At 43.2% G+C, this 13,657-nt stretch overlaps 1 protein-coding gene across 1 annotated transcript in view; it reads right to left on the bottom strand.

Moving 5' to 3' along the window:
• The window catches only part of LOC139376105 (contactin-associated protein-like 2), a 70,514-nt gene that overhangs the window by 22,722 nt on the left and 34,135 nt on the right, over positions 1-13,657 (bottom strand). Inside the window, exons 11-17 of the mRNA XM_071118294.1 lie at positions 12,817-12,923; positions 12,442-12,561; positions 11,947-12,062; positions 11,522-11,606; positions 8,631-8,787; positions 8,309-8,436; positions 8,042-8,212 (exon numbers count right to left, since the gene is read on the bottom strand). Of these exons, the coding sequence (XP_070974395.1) occupies positions 8,042-8,212; positions 8,309-8,436; positions 8,631-8,787; positions 11,522-11,606; positions 11,947-12,062; positions 12,442-12,561; positions 12,817-12,923 (884 nt within the window). The remainder of the gene's footprint in view (positions 1-8,041; positions 8,213-8,308; positions 8,437-8,630; positions 8,788-11,521; positions 11,607-11,946; positions 12,063-12,441; positions 12,562-12,816; positions 12,924-13,657) is intronic.

Raw genomic sequence — 13,657 nt, 5'->3', positions numbered from 1 at the left:
TCCGGAAGTCCACGATCATCTCCTTTGTTTTGTCGACATTGAGTGTGAGATTATTTTCCTGACACCACACTCCGAGGGCCCTCACCTCCTCCCTGTAGGCCTTCTCGTTGTTGCTGGTAATCAAGCCTACCATTGTAGTGTCATCTGCAAACTTGATGATTGAGTTGGAGGCGTGCAAGGCCAGTCGTGGGTGAACAGGGAGTACAGGAGAGGGCTGAGAACGCACCCTTGTTGGGGACCCAGTGTTGAGGATCAGCGGGGTGGAGATGTTGTTACCTACCTTCACCACCTGGGGCGGCCCATCAGGAAGTCCAGGACCCAGTTGCACAGGGCGGGGTCGAGACCCAGGGTCTCGAGTTTAATGACGAGTTTGGAGGGTACTATGGTGTTAAATGCTGAGCTGTAATCGATGAACAGCATTCTTACATAGGTATTCCTCTTGTCCAGATGGGTTAGGGCAATGTGAAGTGTGATGGCGATTGCGTTGTCTGTGGACCTATTGGGGCGGTAAGCAAATTGGAGTGGGTTTAGGGTGTCAGGTAGGGTGGAGGTGATATGGTCCTTCACTAGTCTCTCAAAGCACTTCATGATGATGGAAGTGAGTGCTACAGGGCGGTAGTCATTTAGCTCAGTTACCTTAGCTTTCTTGGGAACTGGAAAAATGGTGGCCCTTTTGAAGCATGTGGGGACAGCAGACTGGGATAAGGATTGATTGAATATGTCTGTAAACACACCAGCCAGCTGGTCTGCGCATGCTCTGTGGACGTGGCCAGGGATGCCGTCTGGGCCTGCAGCCTTGCGAGGGTTAACACGTTTAAATGTTTTACTCACGTTGGCTACAGTGAAGGAGAGCCAGCAGGTTTTGGTAGTGGGCTGTGTCAGTGGCACTGTACTGTCCTCAAAGTGAGCAAAAAAGTTGTTTAGTCTGTCTGGGAGCAAGGCATCGTGATCCGCGATGGGGCTGGTTTTTCTTTTGTAATCCGTGATTGACTGTAGACCCTGCCACATACCTCTCGTGTCTGAGCCATTGCGACTCCACTTTGTCTCTGTACTGACGCTTAGCTTGTTTGATTGCCTTGCGGAGGGAATAGCTACACTGTTTGTATTTGGTCATGTTTCCAGTCATCTTGCCCTGATTTAAAGCAGGGGTTCGCGCTTTCAGTTTTGCGCGAATTCTGCCATCAATCCACGGTTTCTGGTTGGGGAATGTTTTAATAGACGCTGTGGGTACAACATCACCGATGCACTTGTTAATAAACTCGCACACCGAATCAGCGTATTCGTAAATTTTGTTGTTTGCCGCAATGCGGAACATATCCAAGTCCACGTGATCGAAGTAATCTTGAAGCGTGGAATCCGATTGATCAGACCAGCGTTGAACAGACCTGAGCACGGGAGCTTCCTCTTTTAGTTTCTGTCTATAGGCAGGGAGCAACAAAATGGAGTCGTGGTCAGCTTTTCCGAAGGGAGGGCGGGGGAGGTCCTTAAATGCGTCGCGGAAGTTAGAATAACAGTGGTCTAGGGTTTTGCCAGCCCTGGTAGCACAATCGATATAATGATAGAATTTGGGGAGCCTTGTTTTCAGATTAGCCATGTTAAAATCGCCGGCTACAATAAATGCAGCCTCAGGATATGTGGTTTCCAGTTTACATAGACTGGACATTGGCGAGTAGTATGCTTGGGAGCGGTAAGCAATGTGCCTGTCTAAGGAGCCTGACCAGAACACCGCTCCGTCTGCCCCTTCTTCTACGGCGTCGTTGTTTTGGGTCACCGGCTGGGATCCGATCCATAATCCTGGGTGGTAGGCCAAACAGAGGATCCGCTTTGGGAAAGTCGTATTCCTGGTCGTAATGTTGGTGAGTTGATGTTGCTCTTATATCCAATAGTTCCTCCCTACTGTATGTAATAAAACCTAAGATTACCTGGGGTAACAATGTAAAAAAATCCTGCATAGTTTCCTAGGAACGCGAAGCGAGGCGGCCATCTCTGTTATTGTCCTGAACTTCTCTCTTACACGGAAGCCAAACCGACTGTGTGCGTGCGTCATCGTGCGCCATCGTGCATACATTTATTTTGTCCCCCTACACCAAACGCGATCACAGGTTCGCAGGTTAAAATATCAAAACAAACTCTGAACCAATGACATGAATTTGGGGACAGGTCGAAAAGCATTAAACATTTATGACAATTTAGCTAGTTAGCTTGCACTTGCTAGCTAATTTGTCCTATTTAGCTAGCTTGCTGTTGCTGGGATATAAACATTAGGTTGTTCTTTTTTTTTACCTGGAATGCACAAGGTCCTCTACTCCGACAATTAATCCACACTTAAAACGGTCAACCGAATCGTTTCTAGTCATCTCTCCTCCTTCCAGGCTTTTTCATCTTTGAAATTATATTGTGATTGGCATTTAAACATTCATAGTATTACCACGACAACTGGCAACACAGTTCGTCTTTCAATCACCCATGTGGGTATAACCAATTAGGAGATGGCATGTGGGTACCTGCTTCTATAAACCAATGGGGAGATGGGAGAGAAAGGACTTGCAGCGCGATCTGCATCAGAAATAGAAAGGACTTCTATTTTAGCCCTTGGCAACGCAGACGCTCGTTGACACACGCAAGCAATGTGTGTGCAATAATTGAATAACATAGATTTCTAAATGTTTTTTGCAAAGCGAGTGATGTAGTCAGGGTATTAGTGTCTGGTGTAAAGCAGACTGAAGCAGGTTTTCCTCTAGGATTTTGCCTGTGCTTAGCTCCATCCCATTTATTTTCACTGTCATTTAGGTCATTATTGAGTCACTACAATGTGGTTGATCCATCCTCAGTTTTCTTCCATCACAGCCATTGAACTCTGTAGCTGTTTTAAAATCCCCAATGGCCTCATGGTGACATTACTAAGCAGTTTCCCTCCTGTCCTGCAGCTCAGTTCAGAAGGATGACTGCATCTTTGATGTGTCTGGGTGTTTTAATACATCATCCACAGCACAATTATTAACTTGACCATGGTTAAAGATATATTCAATGTCTCATTTGTTATTGTTACCCATCTACCAATCACTGCTCTTCTTTGAGGCTTTCAAAAAGCTCCCTGGTCTTTATTGAATCTGTGCTTGAAATGCAATACTTGAATCGGGGACCTTACAGATGTATGTATGGGAGACAGAGGAAAGGTGGTCAATCAAAAATCATGTCAACCCCTATTATTTGACACAGAGTGAGTAACTTATGTGATTTCTTAAGCCAAATTTGACTTCTGAACTAATTTAGGCTTGCCTAAACAAAGGGGGTGAATAGCTATGCGATGACTATATTTTATACTGAACAAAAATATAAACGCAACATGTAAAGTGTTTCATAAGCTGAAATAAAATATACATTTTCCATAATAATAAAAAGCTTTTTTCTCTTACATTTTGTGCACAAATTTGTTTACAACCCTGTTAGTGAGCATTTATCCTTTGCCACGATAATCCATCCACCTGACAGGTGTGGCATATCAAGAAGCTGATTATACAGCATGATCATTACACAGGTGCACCTTGTACTGGGGACAGTTTTGTCACACAACACAATGCCACACTGCCCTAGCAAGCAAAAAGTCAATAACTGCTCATAGCATGGAACTGAGAAAATTGCTTTTATTTACCTTGGTTTCACAGTTACATTATGCAGTTACTGCTAACATGACACCAATTTTCTCTAAAACACAATGCAATAGAGATAGGATACTTGTCCACATGATTAAACAAGTATTTAAGGTTACTAACCACCGGTCCTGGGATTCATCATTACGCACACCTGGCACTCATCATCACTCTCCAGTTGGTATTGTTCTTGTGTATCGGCGGTCTGCCTTATGTTAGTGTCATGTTCTTGGTTTTGTTGTTTTATTAAAATGTTGCACCTGCTTCCGACTCACCGCCCCATCATTACAGATTATCACCTCATCTATGGGAAGCATCAGGGAGTGTTTTTTTATTTTGTGTGTCAGTGTAAATGTCCGGGAGCCGCACAGGCTCTCATGCCTCTGCCAGATCGCCAGGCTAGCCGGCTCGTCGGGCTTTAATGCCTCCGCCGGCTCGCCAGGCTCTCATGCATCAGCCGGTCTGTCAGGTTCCCGCGCCCCAGTTGGATCGACAGGTTCCCGCGCCCCAGGCGGCTCGACAGGTTCCCGTGCCCCAGCCGGCTTGACAGGTTCCCGCACCCCGGCCGGCTCGACAGGTTCCCGCGCTTCAGCAGGGGTGACTGGTCCGCTCTTGATCCCCGGGTTCGTCCCCTTTGTCGGCATCCTGCGGCTGGAGCTGCTGATTATCCCGCACACCTGTCACCATCATCAAGAGCACCAGCGCCTCATGACACTCACCTGGAATCCATCACCTCCTTGATTATCTTCCCTATATCTGTCACTCCCCTTGGTTCTTTCCTCAGGTGTTATTGACTCTGTTTCATGTTGGTGCGTTGTGTTTCGTGTTTCGTGTTTATCGTTTTGTTTATTTATTAAAACACTCACTCCCTGTACTTGCTTCCCGACTCTCAGTGCACTTGTTACACATTAACTCATTTTTGACCAAATGAGCAGCCTTTTTGCTTGGTACGGCAGCACAGATGTCTCAAGTTTCAAGGGAGTGTGCAATTTGCATGCTGACTGCAGAAATGTCCACCAGAGCTTTTTCCAGAGAATTGAATGCAGCGTGACACATATCCTTCACATAGAGGCAGTTGATTGTGGCCTGTGGAATGTTGTCCCACTTATCTTAAATGGCTGTGCCAAGTTGCTAGATATTGTCGGGAACTGGAACACGCTGTCGCACACATAGATCCAGAGCATCCCAAACATGCTCAATGGGTGACATGTTTGAGTATGCAGGCAATGGAAGAACTGGGACATTTTCAGCTTCCAGGAATTGTGTACATATTATTGCGATATGGGGCCATGCACTATCATGCTGAAACACGAGGTGATAGCAGCGGATGAATGGCACGACAATGGACCTTATGATCTCGTCACGGTATTTCTGTGCATTCAAATTGCCATCGATAAAATTAAATTGTGTTCGTTGTCCATAGCTTATGCCTGCCCACACCAAAAAAAACCTCGCCACCATGGGGCACTCTGTTTACAATGTTGACATCAGCAAACCGCTCGCCCACACGATGCCATACACGCTGTCTGCCATCTGCCTGGTACAGTTGAAACCAGGATTAATCTGTGAAGAGAACAGCGTACCTGTGGCCAACGAAGTTGAGCATTTGCCCACCGAAGTCAGTTACGACGCCTAACTGCAGTCAGGTCAAGACCTTGGTGAGGACGATGAGCATGCAGATGAGCTTCCCTGAGACGGTTTCTGACAGATTCTGCAAAAATTCTTCAGTTGTGCAAGCCCACATGGTCTGAGACGATCCCGCAGGTGAAGAAGCCAGATTTGGAGGTCTGGCGTGGGCTGGCGTGGTTACATGTGGTCTGCAGTTGTGAGGCTGGTTGGGACGTACTGCCAAATTGTCTAAAACGATGTTGGAGGTGGCATATGGTAAAGAAATTAATATTTAAATTATCTGGCAACGGCTCTGGTGGACATTCCTGCAGTCAGCATGCCAATTGCACGAACCCTAAAAACTTGAGACAAACTTGAGACATCTGTTGCATTGTTGTATTTTGTTGTGTGACAAAACTGCAAATTCTAGAGTGGCCTTTTATTGTCCACAGAACAAGGTGCACCTGTCTAATGACCATGCTGTTTAATCAGATTCTCGATATGCCACACCTATTAGGTGGATAGATTATCTTGGCAAATGAGAATGCTCACTAACAGGGATATAAACACATTTCTGCACAGAATCTGAGAGAAATAAGCTTTTTGTGCGTATGAAACATTTCTGGGATCTTTTATTTCATCTCATGAAACATGGGACCAACACTTTACATGTTGTGTTCATATTTTTGGTCAGTATAAAACGAAACATAATTCATGATGGTTTTTATTTTATTTGAGTTCGTTTTGGAGTCAAACATAATAGTTTCAGCATAGTTTTAGTTTTTCAAACAGGTTTGTTCATTGCAGTATTTGATTTCGGTTTACTATATTGGTTATTATTATTGGTTTTCATTTTTAGTTTCAGTTTTTGTTTACTATAATAACCTTGGTCTGCTTACATAACAGTATTGACTTTTCAATGAATGTGAAATAAGCTGTCATTCAATTTACACTTTGAAATGTCGGAGGCCTTGAAATATTGTTGCTGGTATCATGATGATTTGAAACATGAAAGACTGACAATATTGCATTTATAGCTCTGAAAAATGTAAAATTTTCTAGATGTGTTTTTGACAAGTACCTATCAGACCATGACAGCTAGAAATGCGTAAGGCAGACAAATACTCCAGTAGTGAGATAGATCTCCTCTTCACAGCGGCACAGTTTGCTCATTTTCCCCTCTGTCAATCGTCATTTACTTCATTGAAACACTGCTGACAAGTGTCATCATACCCCCTGTTGGGTCCAATTCCACCGAGACAAACGTCACATACCGACAACCTGTCTGTAATCACTCAACATCCTTTCTGATTGTTTAATCCACATCAATCACAGAGATCCAGGTTACCATCGAGTAATGAGATTTCACAGGGATAGTAATTGAGCGCTTTCCACTAACCAGGGGTCTCACCCTGGAACACCTTTCATTGGGAGAATCATTCTTTGATTTGATTTCCCAACCGACTCAATAGATCTATATTGAAGGGAGCTGTCTGATTACATTTGTTCTCCATTCAGAGCATGTACTGAAGCTGTGGAGATGACATAGGGGAGCCCTGTCAATCATAGATCCACCTGTTCAGAGCAGATGCTCGGCCTGCAGGACTGGCAGAGAACCTCCTGAAGCTCAGAGAAGAATTTTGGAGGGGGGCCAAGTCTCATTAAAACAACTGCCATTGCCAAGCTCTAAAGAGAAATTCTAATGCATAACGGTACTCTAGAGTTTTGAGTGAAAAAGTATTTAAAATACAACAGCTTACAAGGGGCTTAGTAAATCCATTTCTCTTGGCAGACTAATACTGTACCTTGTGAATATTAAAATGGGGGGAAACTATTAAATATGAAATGTTTTTTACAGAATATTTTCTGTCTGTGTCTCTAACGAAAGACACTGTTTCTTCAGAGCAACTGAATCACTGTAATAATACTACTCAAATACTGTCAACTCATTGCACCAAAAAATGGCGTCAGTAAAGCTTGAAATCTGCCAGAGAAAAAGGGTCAGAAACAATAACAAATGGGGCCTGAGGCGATGGAAGCAGCTCAAAGATATTTCTGACCATTGATCTTTCCCAGCGGAAGGAAACTGCTCCCCACCAGCTCAAAAATCATGCTTAAATGTCACTGGAAACCAATTTGATCTAACAATACCATTTCCAAACAGGGATCCCACTGTGCTGGTGAACTTTAAGTTAATACTGACTTCCAGCCATTTCTAAAGTGCTAAAGTTTAATATCTGATGACAAAATGAAAGAAGTACGGCCTGCAATCGATGAGATCAATGGCAGCCTTTATGGAGAGCCCTAGGGTTGGTCTTCTAACATGTTCTCCGACTCTACAGTACACACACACTGGTGCCCCAAAATTCAATCTACCATCTTGTTACAGTCCCCAAGAGCTGACCCTGGAGGTTTATTAAGAACTGAATGTTGTTTTACAGTAGCTCTCATGGAACATGACACGTGACACTTGCTTAGTGGCTGGTGGTTTGTGTTTTAGTAGGAACAAGAGATTCTTGTTTTGTGGCTGCAAGATAGACATGATCCTTTTTGACTTAGAGGAAAGTCTTAGTGGAATGTCTAGGTCGATATCTACTGTGAATAAGCCTCACTAACACTGTCCAAACCACTGAATTTATACTACATCTATACATTATATATTGTAATGGTAGGTTTTTTTGCAGATGTGGAGGTAGAGCTTTGATACTGAACTGCACACACATCCATAATACAGGTCTACAGGTAGTGTATATCGACCTGTTACTGAGTAGTAGTACACTCACCTTTTAGCTCCAGGCGGATGAAGTCAGCATTGCCAAGGTTCTCCAGAAAGACGCCATAAGAGGAGGAAGTCTTGAAATAGAAAGAGATGTCAGCACTGGTCTCCCCTTGGAAGGTAGGGAAGTGCAGGTATGATGCAGGCGTGTTGAAGGATGCTGCGTTCCAGTAGTTACCTGGGAAACAGACAGGAAACAAGAATAACTCACATTGTGTTGCCTGTGTACATTACTGATTAGCATTCTAAGTTGTGGAAATGATAACAAACTCACCATCTCCTTGACAACGCAGTGGACCCACAGTCAGCTTAGCCTCAGAGCCAGCACGGTTAGTGTCACCAACTACCACCTGACTCACAGGCAGATGGTCTTTATACACCAGGAGACCAGCGTCCTCTCTCCTAAAAAAAATAGATCACAAAACCATATGAAATACAGAGTAGAATTTTCACTACAAAAGGCACAACAGTAAGATTGTAGCACAAAGAAAATGTTACAATGTATTACTTGATACATTTCAGGATAACTAGATCTAGCTTACGTTTCCATACGGTAGCATTTCATCTCTAGTGTTGTTCAGAGTGGAGTCACTCACCACCGCGTTTGGTCAGCGTCACAGTTGCAGTAGTACTTGGGGTCGGTGCAGTTCCTTTCGATTCCACAGGCACACTTCTGGATCCCTGGTCCTGAACCACCCCAGTAATAATGCCTCTCATTGGCCCTGCCAACCCACCATGTGAATGGGGACCCAGCTGCAAAATAACAGCATGAATCAGCACAGAATATACTAAAACAACAAAATACTCAATACATAAGCATGATGATTTGTGTAGATCTAAACAAATGACCATAGTCTAAGCTGTTTCATTTACTCTTCTACTGGCATACAAATAACACAATGCTACCTTTGTTGATGTCAATCTTTCATGGCAAATAGCATTGAAGTTGAGATGGGTCTATTGATGCATATTGTATGAATAGGTCAGACGCCATAAAACGTCTACGTCCAAGCCTACAGTATGTATAGATCCTTATGTACAGTACAAGCATTACCAGCTGATCCGTTTCCCTCACTCTGTTTGACACTTTACTTTTTATTGATTGAGAGAAGCTATGTGGTCTATTAATCAGCTATTCACCCTGTTTCACCCCCGCACCAACAGCAGCACAGACAGATAGTCTTATTCAGCACTCCAGGTAATAAAAAATGACTCGCTCTAGGGAATGGGAAAATAACTGGTGTGAGGAATCACATCAAGTGGAAATGTCTGCTCTATAGATGGACAAACAAGATCATTTATCAAGGCAAACACTCCCCAGGGCGTTTGTTCTTCTTCAACATCTCCACCATCCTTGTGTTGTGTCCTGACTCCTGCATCATCTCTAGAAACTTTTAAAAGCACTCTTGTGTTTTGCTGTTTACAATGTGAATTATGCGTTTGAAATATTTTCATATTTTTCCGAATAATCAGACAATGGTCATGTCTGCCATAACAATAAGCAGTGGGAAAACATAAAAAATTTAAAAAACAATGTTTACAGTAATTTTCAAAAGACAAGAAAGTGTTATTTAATTACAGCCAAACCGTTAGGCACTTTCCATCTTGTCATTGTTACTTATCAGCAGCACCTGGCAAAAATTGCCCTCCAGTGAATGACAAATAATAATTGAATGAAAAATAATAATAGGTTTGTAGTACATTATCAAAGGGGACGGTGAAACATTTATGCAGTGTTTACATCAATGGGGAAATAATATTGGAAGGATAATGCGTCTGCGGTTTATAGCAGCTGGGGTGGTCTGTTCATCACACACGCCTTCCTAGATATCTCCCAAAATTGTTTCAGTAATAGCCAGGGGGGCACATAGTGAGGTGGTGAGGCTCCAGGGAAAGAACAAAGGCTGTTACACTGGTTGTTTCCTGCGAGGTACCTATGTTCCACACGGGTCCCCACATGCATGGGAGAGAGTGGGATATGGAGAGAGCGAGAGGAGAGAGAGAGACACACACACACACACACACACACAAAGGGGGTTGGATGGAGAGAGGAGGCTGGATAGAGAGAGTGGAGTGAGATTGGGGGGAGCAGTGTGGACTCCCTGGATATTTATTTTTATTTTACCTTTATTTAACTAGGCAAGTCAGTTAAGAACAAATTCTTATTTTCAATGACGGCCTAGGAACAGTGGGCAGAACGACAGATTTGTACCTTGTCAGCTCGGGGGTTTGAACTTGCAACCTTCCGGTTACTAGTCCAACCACTAGGCTACCCTGCCGCCCCAAAATAATAAATAATTCAGGTTATTTATGGTGATGAGAGGGAGACAGGCTGAGGGCCTGGAGGCCAAGCGTCCCCCCGTTGAGTGAGAGGGGAGAGGCACACCAGCAAGGGGATAATGTCAGGTAGAGTAGGCTTCTATTCCTCAATACTGGTTGAATGGGCACCACTGGGGCCAACACAATAAGACTACTAAATGAGGGAGAAATAGTACGGCCAAGCAGTCTTCTGACCAGGAATGTGTGACTCCTCATCTCTTTCAGCTCACTGATGCTGCCAACCAACACGCTCCCTTTCACCATGCTAAACAGCTGTCGAGCGGCGAGGTGTACAGAGCTCACCAGAACACGAATGATGTGTGGATTTTATCTGTCAACATCTCCAGTCAGTCCGACCATTGTCTCAGATCCTAACACATCCAAATGATTTGATGAAAACTTGTTATGCTGGTCATACAGTTCACGGTATCGCAATTCCAGTGGGTCAGAAGTTTACATACACTAAGTTGATTGTGCCTTTAAACAGCTTGATGATGATGATGTCATGCTTCTGATAACCTCAGGCTCAGAACTCTATAGACCCTCAGGGGGAACGGCTGTCACTTGATAGCACCAGATGAGATGAAACCAAGGTAAAAAAAAAACAGCAAACAAAACAACACTAGATTGTTGGAAGACACTGAAGAGCCTTTGGGTTTCTGTGGCTGTCATGGAATTTCAGTTGTAATATTTCCTGTAGTTGGCTTGAGGGAATGAAACAGTTCCAGTTGCCACAGATAGTATTCCTCTTTTCCATGAGATGGGAAGAGAGCCACTGCAATAAGCGCTTGGCTCTCTTCTGTGAGTAATGACAAGGGATGACAACTACTGTGACGCTATCTAATGTACGCCTGCTTGCCTTCTCATCTTGTGAAACACTTGCCAAATAAAATAGATAAGAATATTCTAGATTTGTCGCCCAAATGCTAATAACCATCTGCTATACAATCTGACAACACTTAAATGAACATTCATCAAAAACAAACACTGGGAAGGGAAAAGAGAAGACGGCATATTCTTGGCATATTATTTCTGCAAATGCATAAATTAGTGTGTCTTTGTTGGAAATAATAGTATTTCCCTTTAGAAACAGATCCTTTTCTCAGATATACATATGAGCACACAAAAACACATACAAACACCAAAAAACACACAAAGTCCTCTTTACCTGGGTTATTGAGCAGTCGAGACATTCGACAGGCGTAGGCTACATGCTGTTCACAGTACTCTGCACTGCTCGTGATGGCTGTCACCTGTCACAGGGAGAGAAAACAGGGCTTGAGCAAAGCAGAATGCATAACATTTAGTAATTGAGGATCGTAGCAGAGCTGAGTGAAAATACACTGAGAGAACATCTTTAATAAACAATGTAGCTAGCTAGTGCCTTCGACATTAACATTTAAAATACACATAGGGCTGGTTTCTCGACACAAAAAAATAACCATGGAGTTTCTCCATTGAGCATGGTTCTCAGTCCAAAACTAGACTTCGTGTCTGTTAAACCTGCCCATAAAATCCATGTTTCTTTTCCATTGAGCTGGTTCCATCCTGAATGGGTGATGATGTCATAGGGTCATAAGGTAGTAAGGTCACCTGCTCTGTGGACATGTTGTAGTTGAGCTGCAGCAAAGCCTTCCTCTCCAAGTCTGAGCCACTCACAGAGGTCTGGGGAGACAGGTTGTTTCTCACTGTAGTCCACACCTTGTCCTCTGCAACATAGTCAACAACACCATCAAAAACCAGTCATCGTGACCAATATTTACAGGAGAGGAACAAAATGTAGGTCAGCTATCCCAGTGGTCAAAACTGGTTGCCATGACGTTACTACAACCAGAAGAAGAACAATACTTTATGGATCCATTTTCCTTGCAGTCCACAGAAAATTGAAGTCCTCCGGTTGCTGGCCCGCCTCTCTAAGGTCTAGGCTGCCACACCAAATTACAACCAAACACCAGATTTCGTTGTATTCTGGTTATAATGATATAATTTCAACCAGATTTGCCTGCTCGGATGGGACAAAATCATCTGATGCCATAATGGTTAAGTGGATTTTCTGTTTGGTAGGCTTGGGAGGTACTGTACTCTTACCAGTCATGTTGCAGTTGACTTTGAAGGGGCCTACGGGACCACTCCCATCAGGGTCGATCCAGTACGTGCCAGATGTTTTACCAAGATGTTTGTATTCCTCACAGGACTGTTCATACACGGCTGGAGAAGAGGAATACACACGCGAGAGAGGAAACCACATGTATTATGGAGTTTACATTACAGCAGAATTACTTGTTCATCATTATAAATCCAGGAGTTTCCCCATGTGGTTTTAATGTCAGTGAGGTGAATGTGCAAAAATGTAACTGATGTTTCAGATGGGTCCCTGAGGGTATGAATAATGAGAGATCATAGATGAAAATGTCCATATACTGTATGAAGATGTTTTGATAGGCTGAGGAGGAGGATACTTACAGGTATGGCATGTAGCCCCAGTGTAGCCTGTCCCATTGCAGGAGCACCTGAAACTGTCCCAGGTCTGAGTGCAGCGGCCTCCATGTTCACAGTGGTTAGGTACACATCTGGGGGGGGGGGGGGGTAGATCACATGATGAAGTAGCAGAAGTGACCGATAATTTAACTACTTTGACATTTGTGAAACTACAGATGTAGGATCATAATTTGATCAGCAACAGGAAATGTGAATTCTTATGTGCATTATAATTAATGAACAATTTTGTAGGGGTTGATACATTTTTCGTAAGGGAAAATTAAGTATGAAATATCAAAAAATAAATGACAAACATCAGAAGCCTTTTTAAACCTCAAATACATTACACGTTCTCCTGCAACAGAGTGGTCAAATTAAGATCCTACATCTGTACAGATGGGACAGAAAAGATTGTAGGGATAATAACTTTCATAGTGTGCATCCTGCAAATATCATCTACCCTTAAAAACCAATTAATTTGAGGCTGCATACATTTGGTACTTCTTCAAATCATATTCACATGGCGAAGAAGTGCCGTCTAATTGAAATACGCTGACCTTAGTGAGACAACTGGGGTTAAATATCACTGTGGTGTCTCTGTGTCGTGACAGTAATCAGCCAACCCACAGAGCTGTGAGGAGGTTTGTGACCTTTTTTCCATACACAGTACCAGTCAAAAGTTTGGACACACCTACTCATTCAAGGGTTTTTCTTTATTTTTAAAAACTTTTTTCCACATTGTAGAATAATAGTGAAGACGTCCAAACTAGGAAATGACACATATGGAATCACGTAGTAACCAAAAAAGTGTTAAACAAATCAAAAT

The sequence above is a fragment of the Oncorhynchus clarkii genome, chromosome 20 (assembly GCF_045791955.1).
Source record: "Oncorhynchus clarkii lewisi isolate Uvic-CL-2024 chromosome 20, UVic_Ocla_1.0, whole genome shotgun sequence".
NCBI classification, from domain to species: Eukaryota; Metazoa; Chordata; class Actinopteri; order Salmoniformes; family Salmonidae; genus Oncorhynchus; species Oncorhynchus clarkii.
The sequence above is the reverse complement of the archived record's forward strand: the minus strand, read 5'-3'. Positions and strand labels throughout refer to the sequence as shown.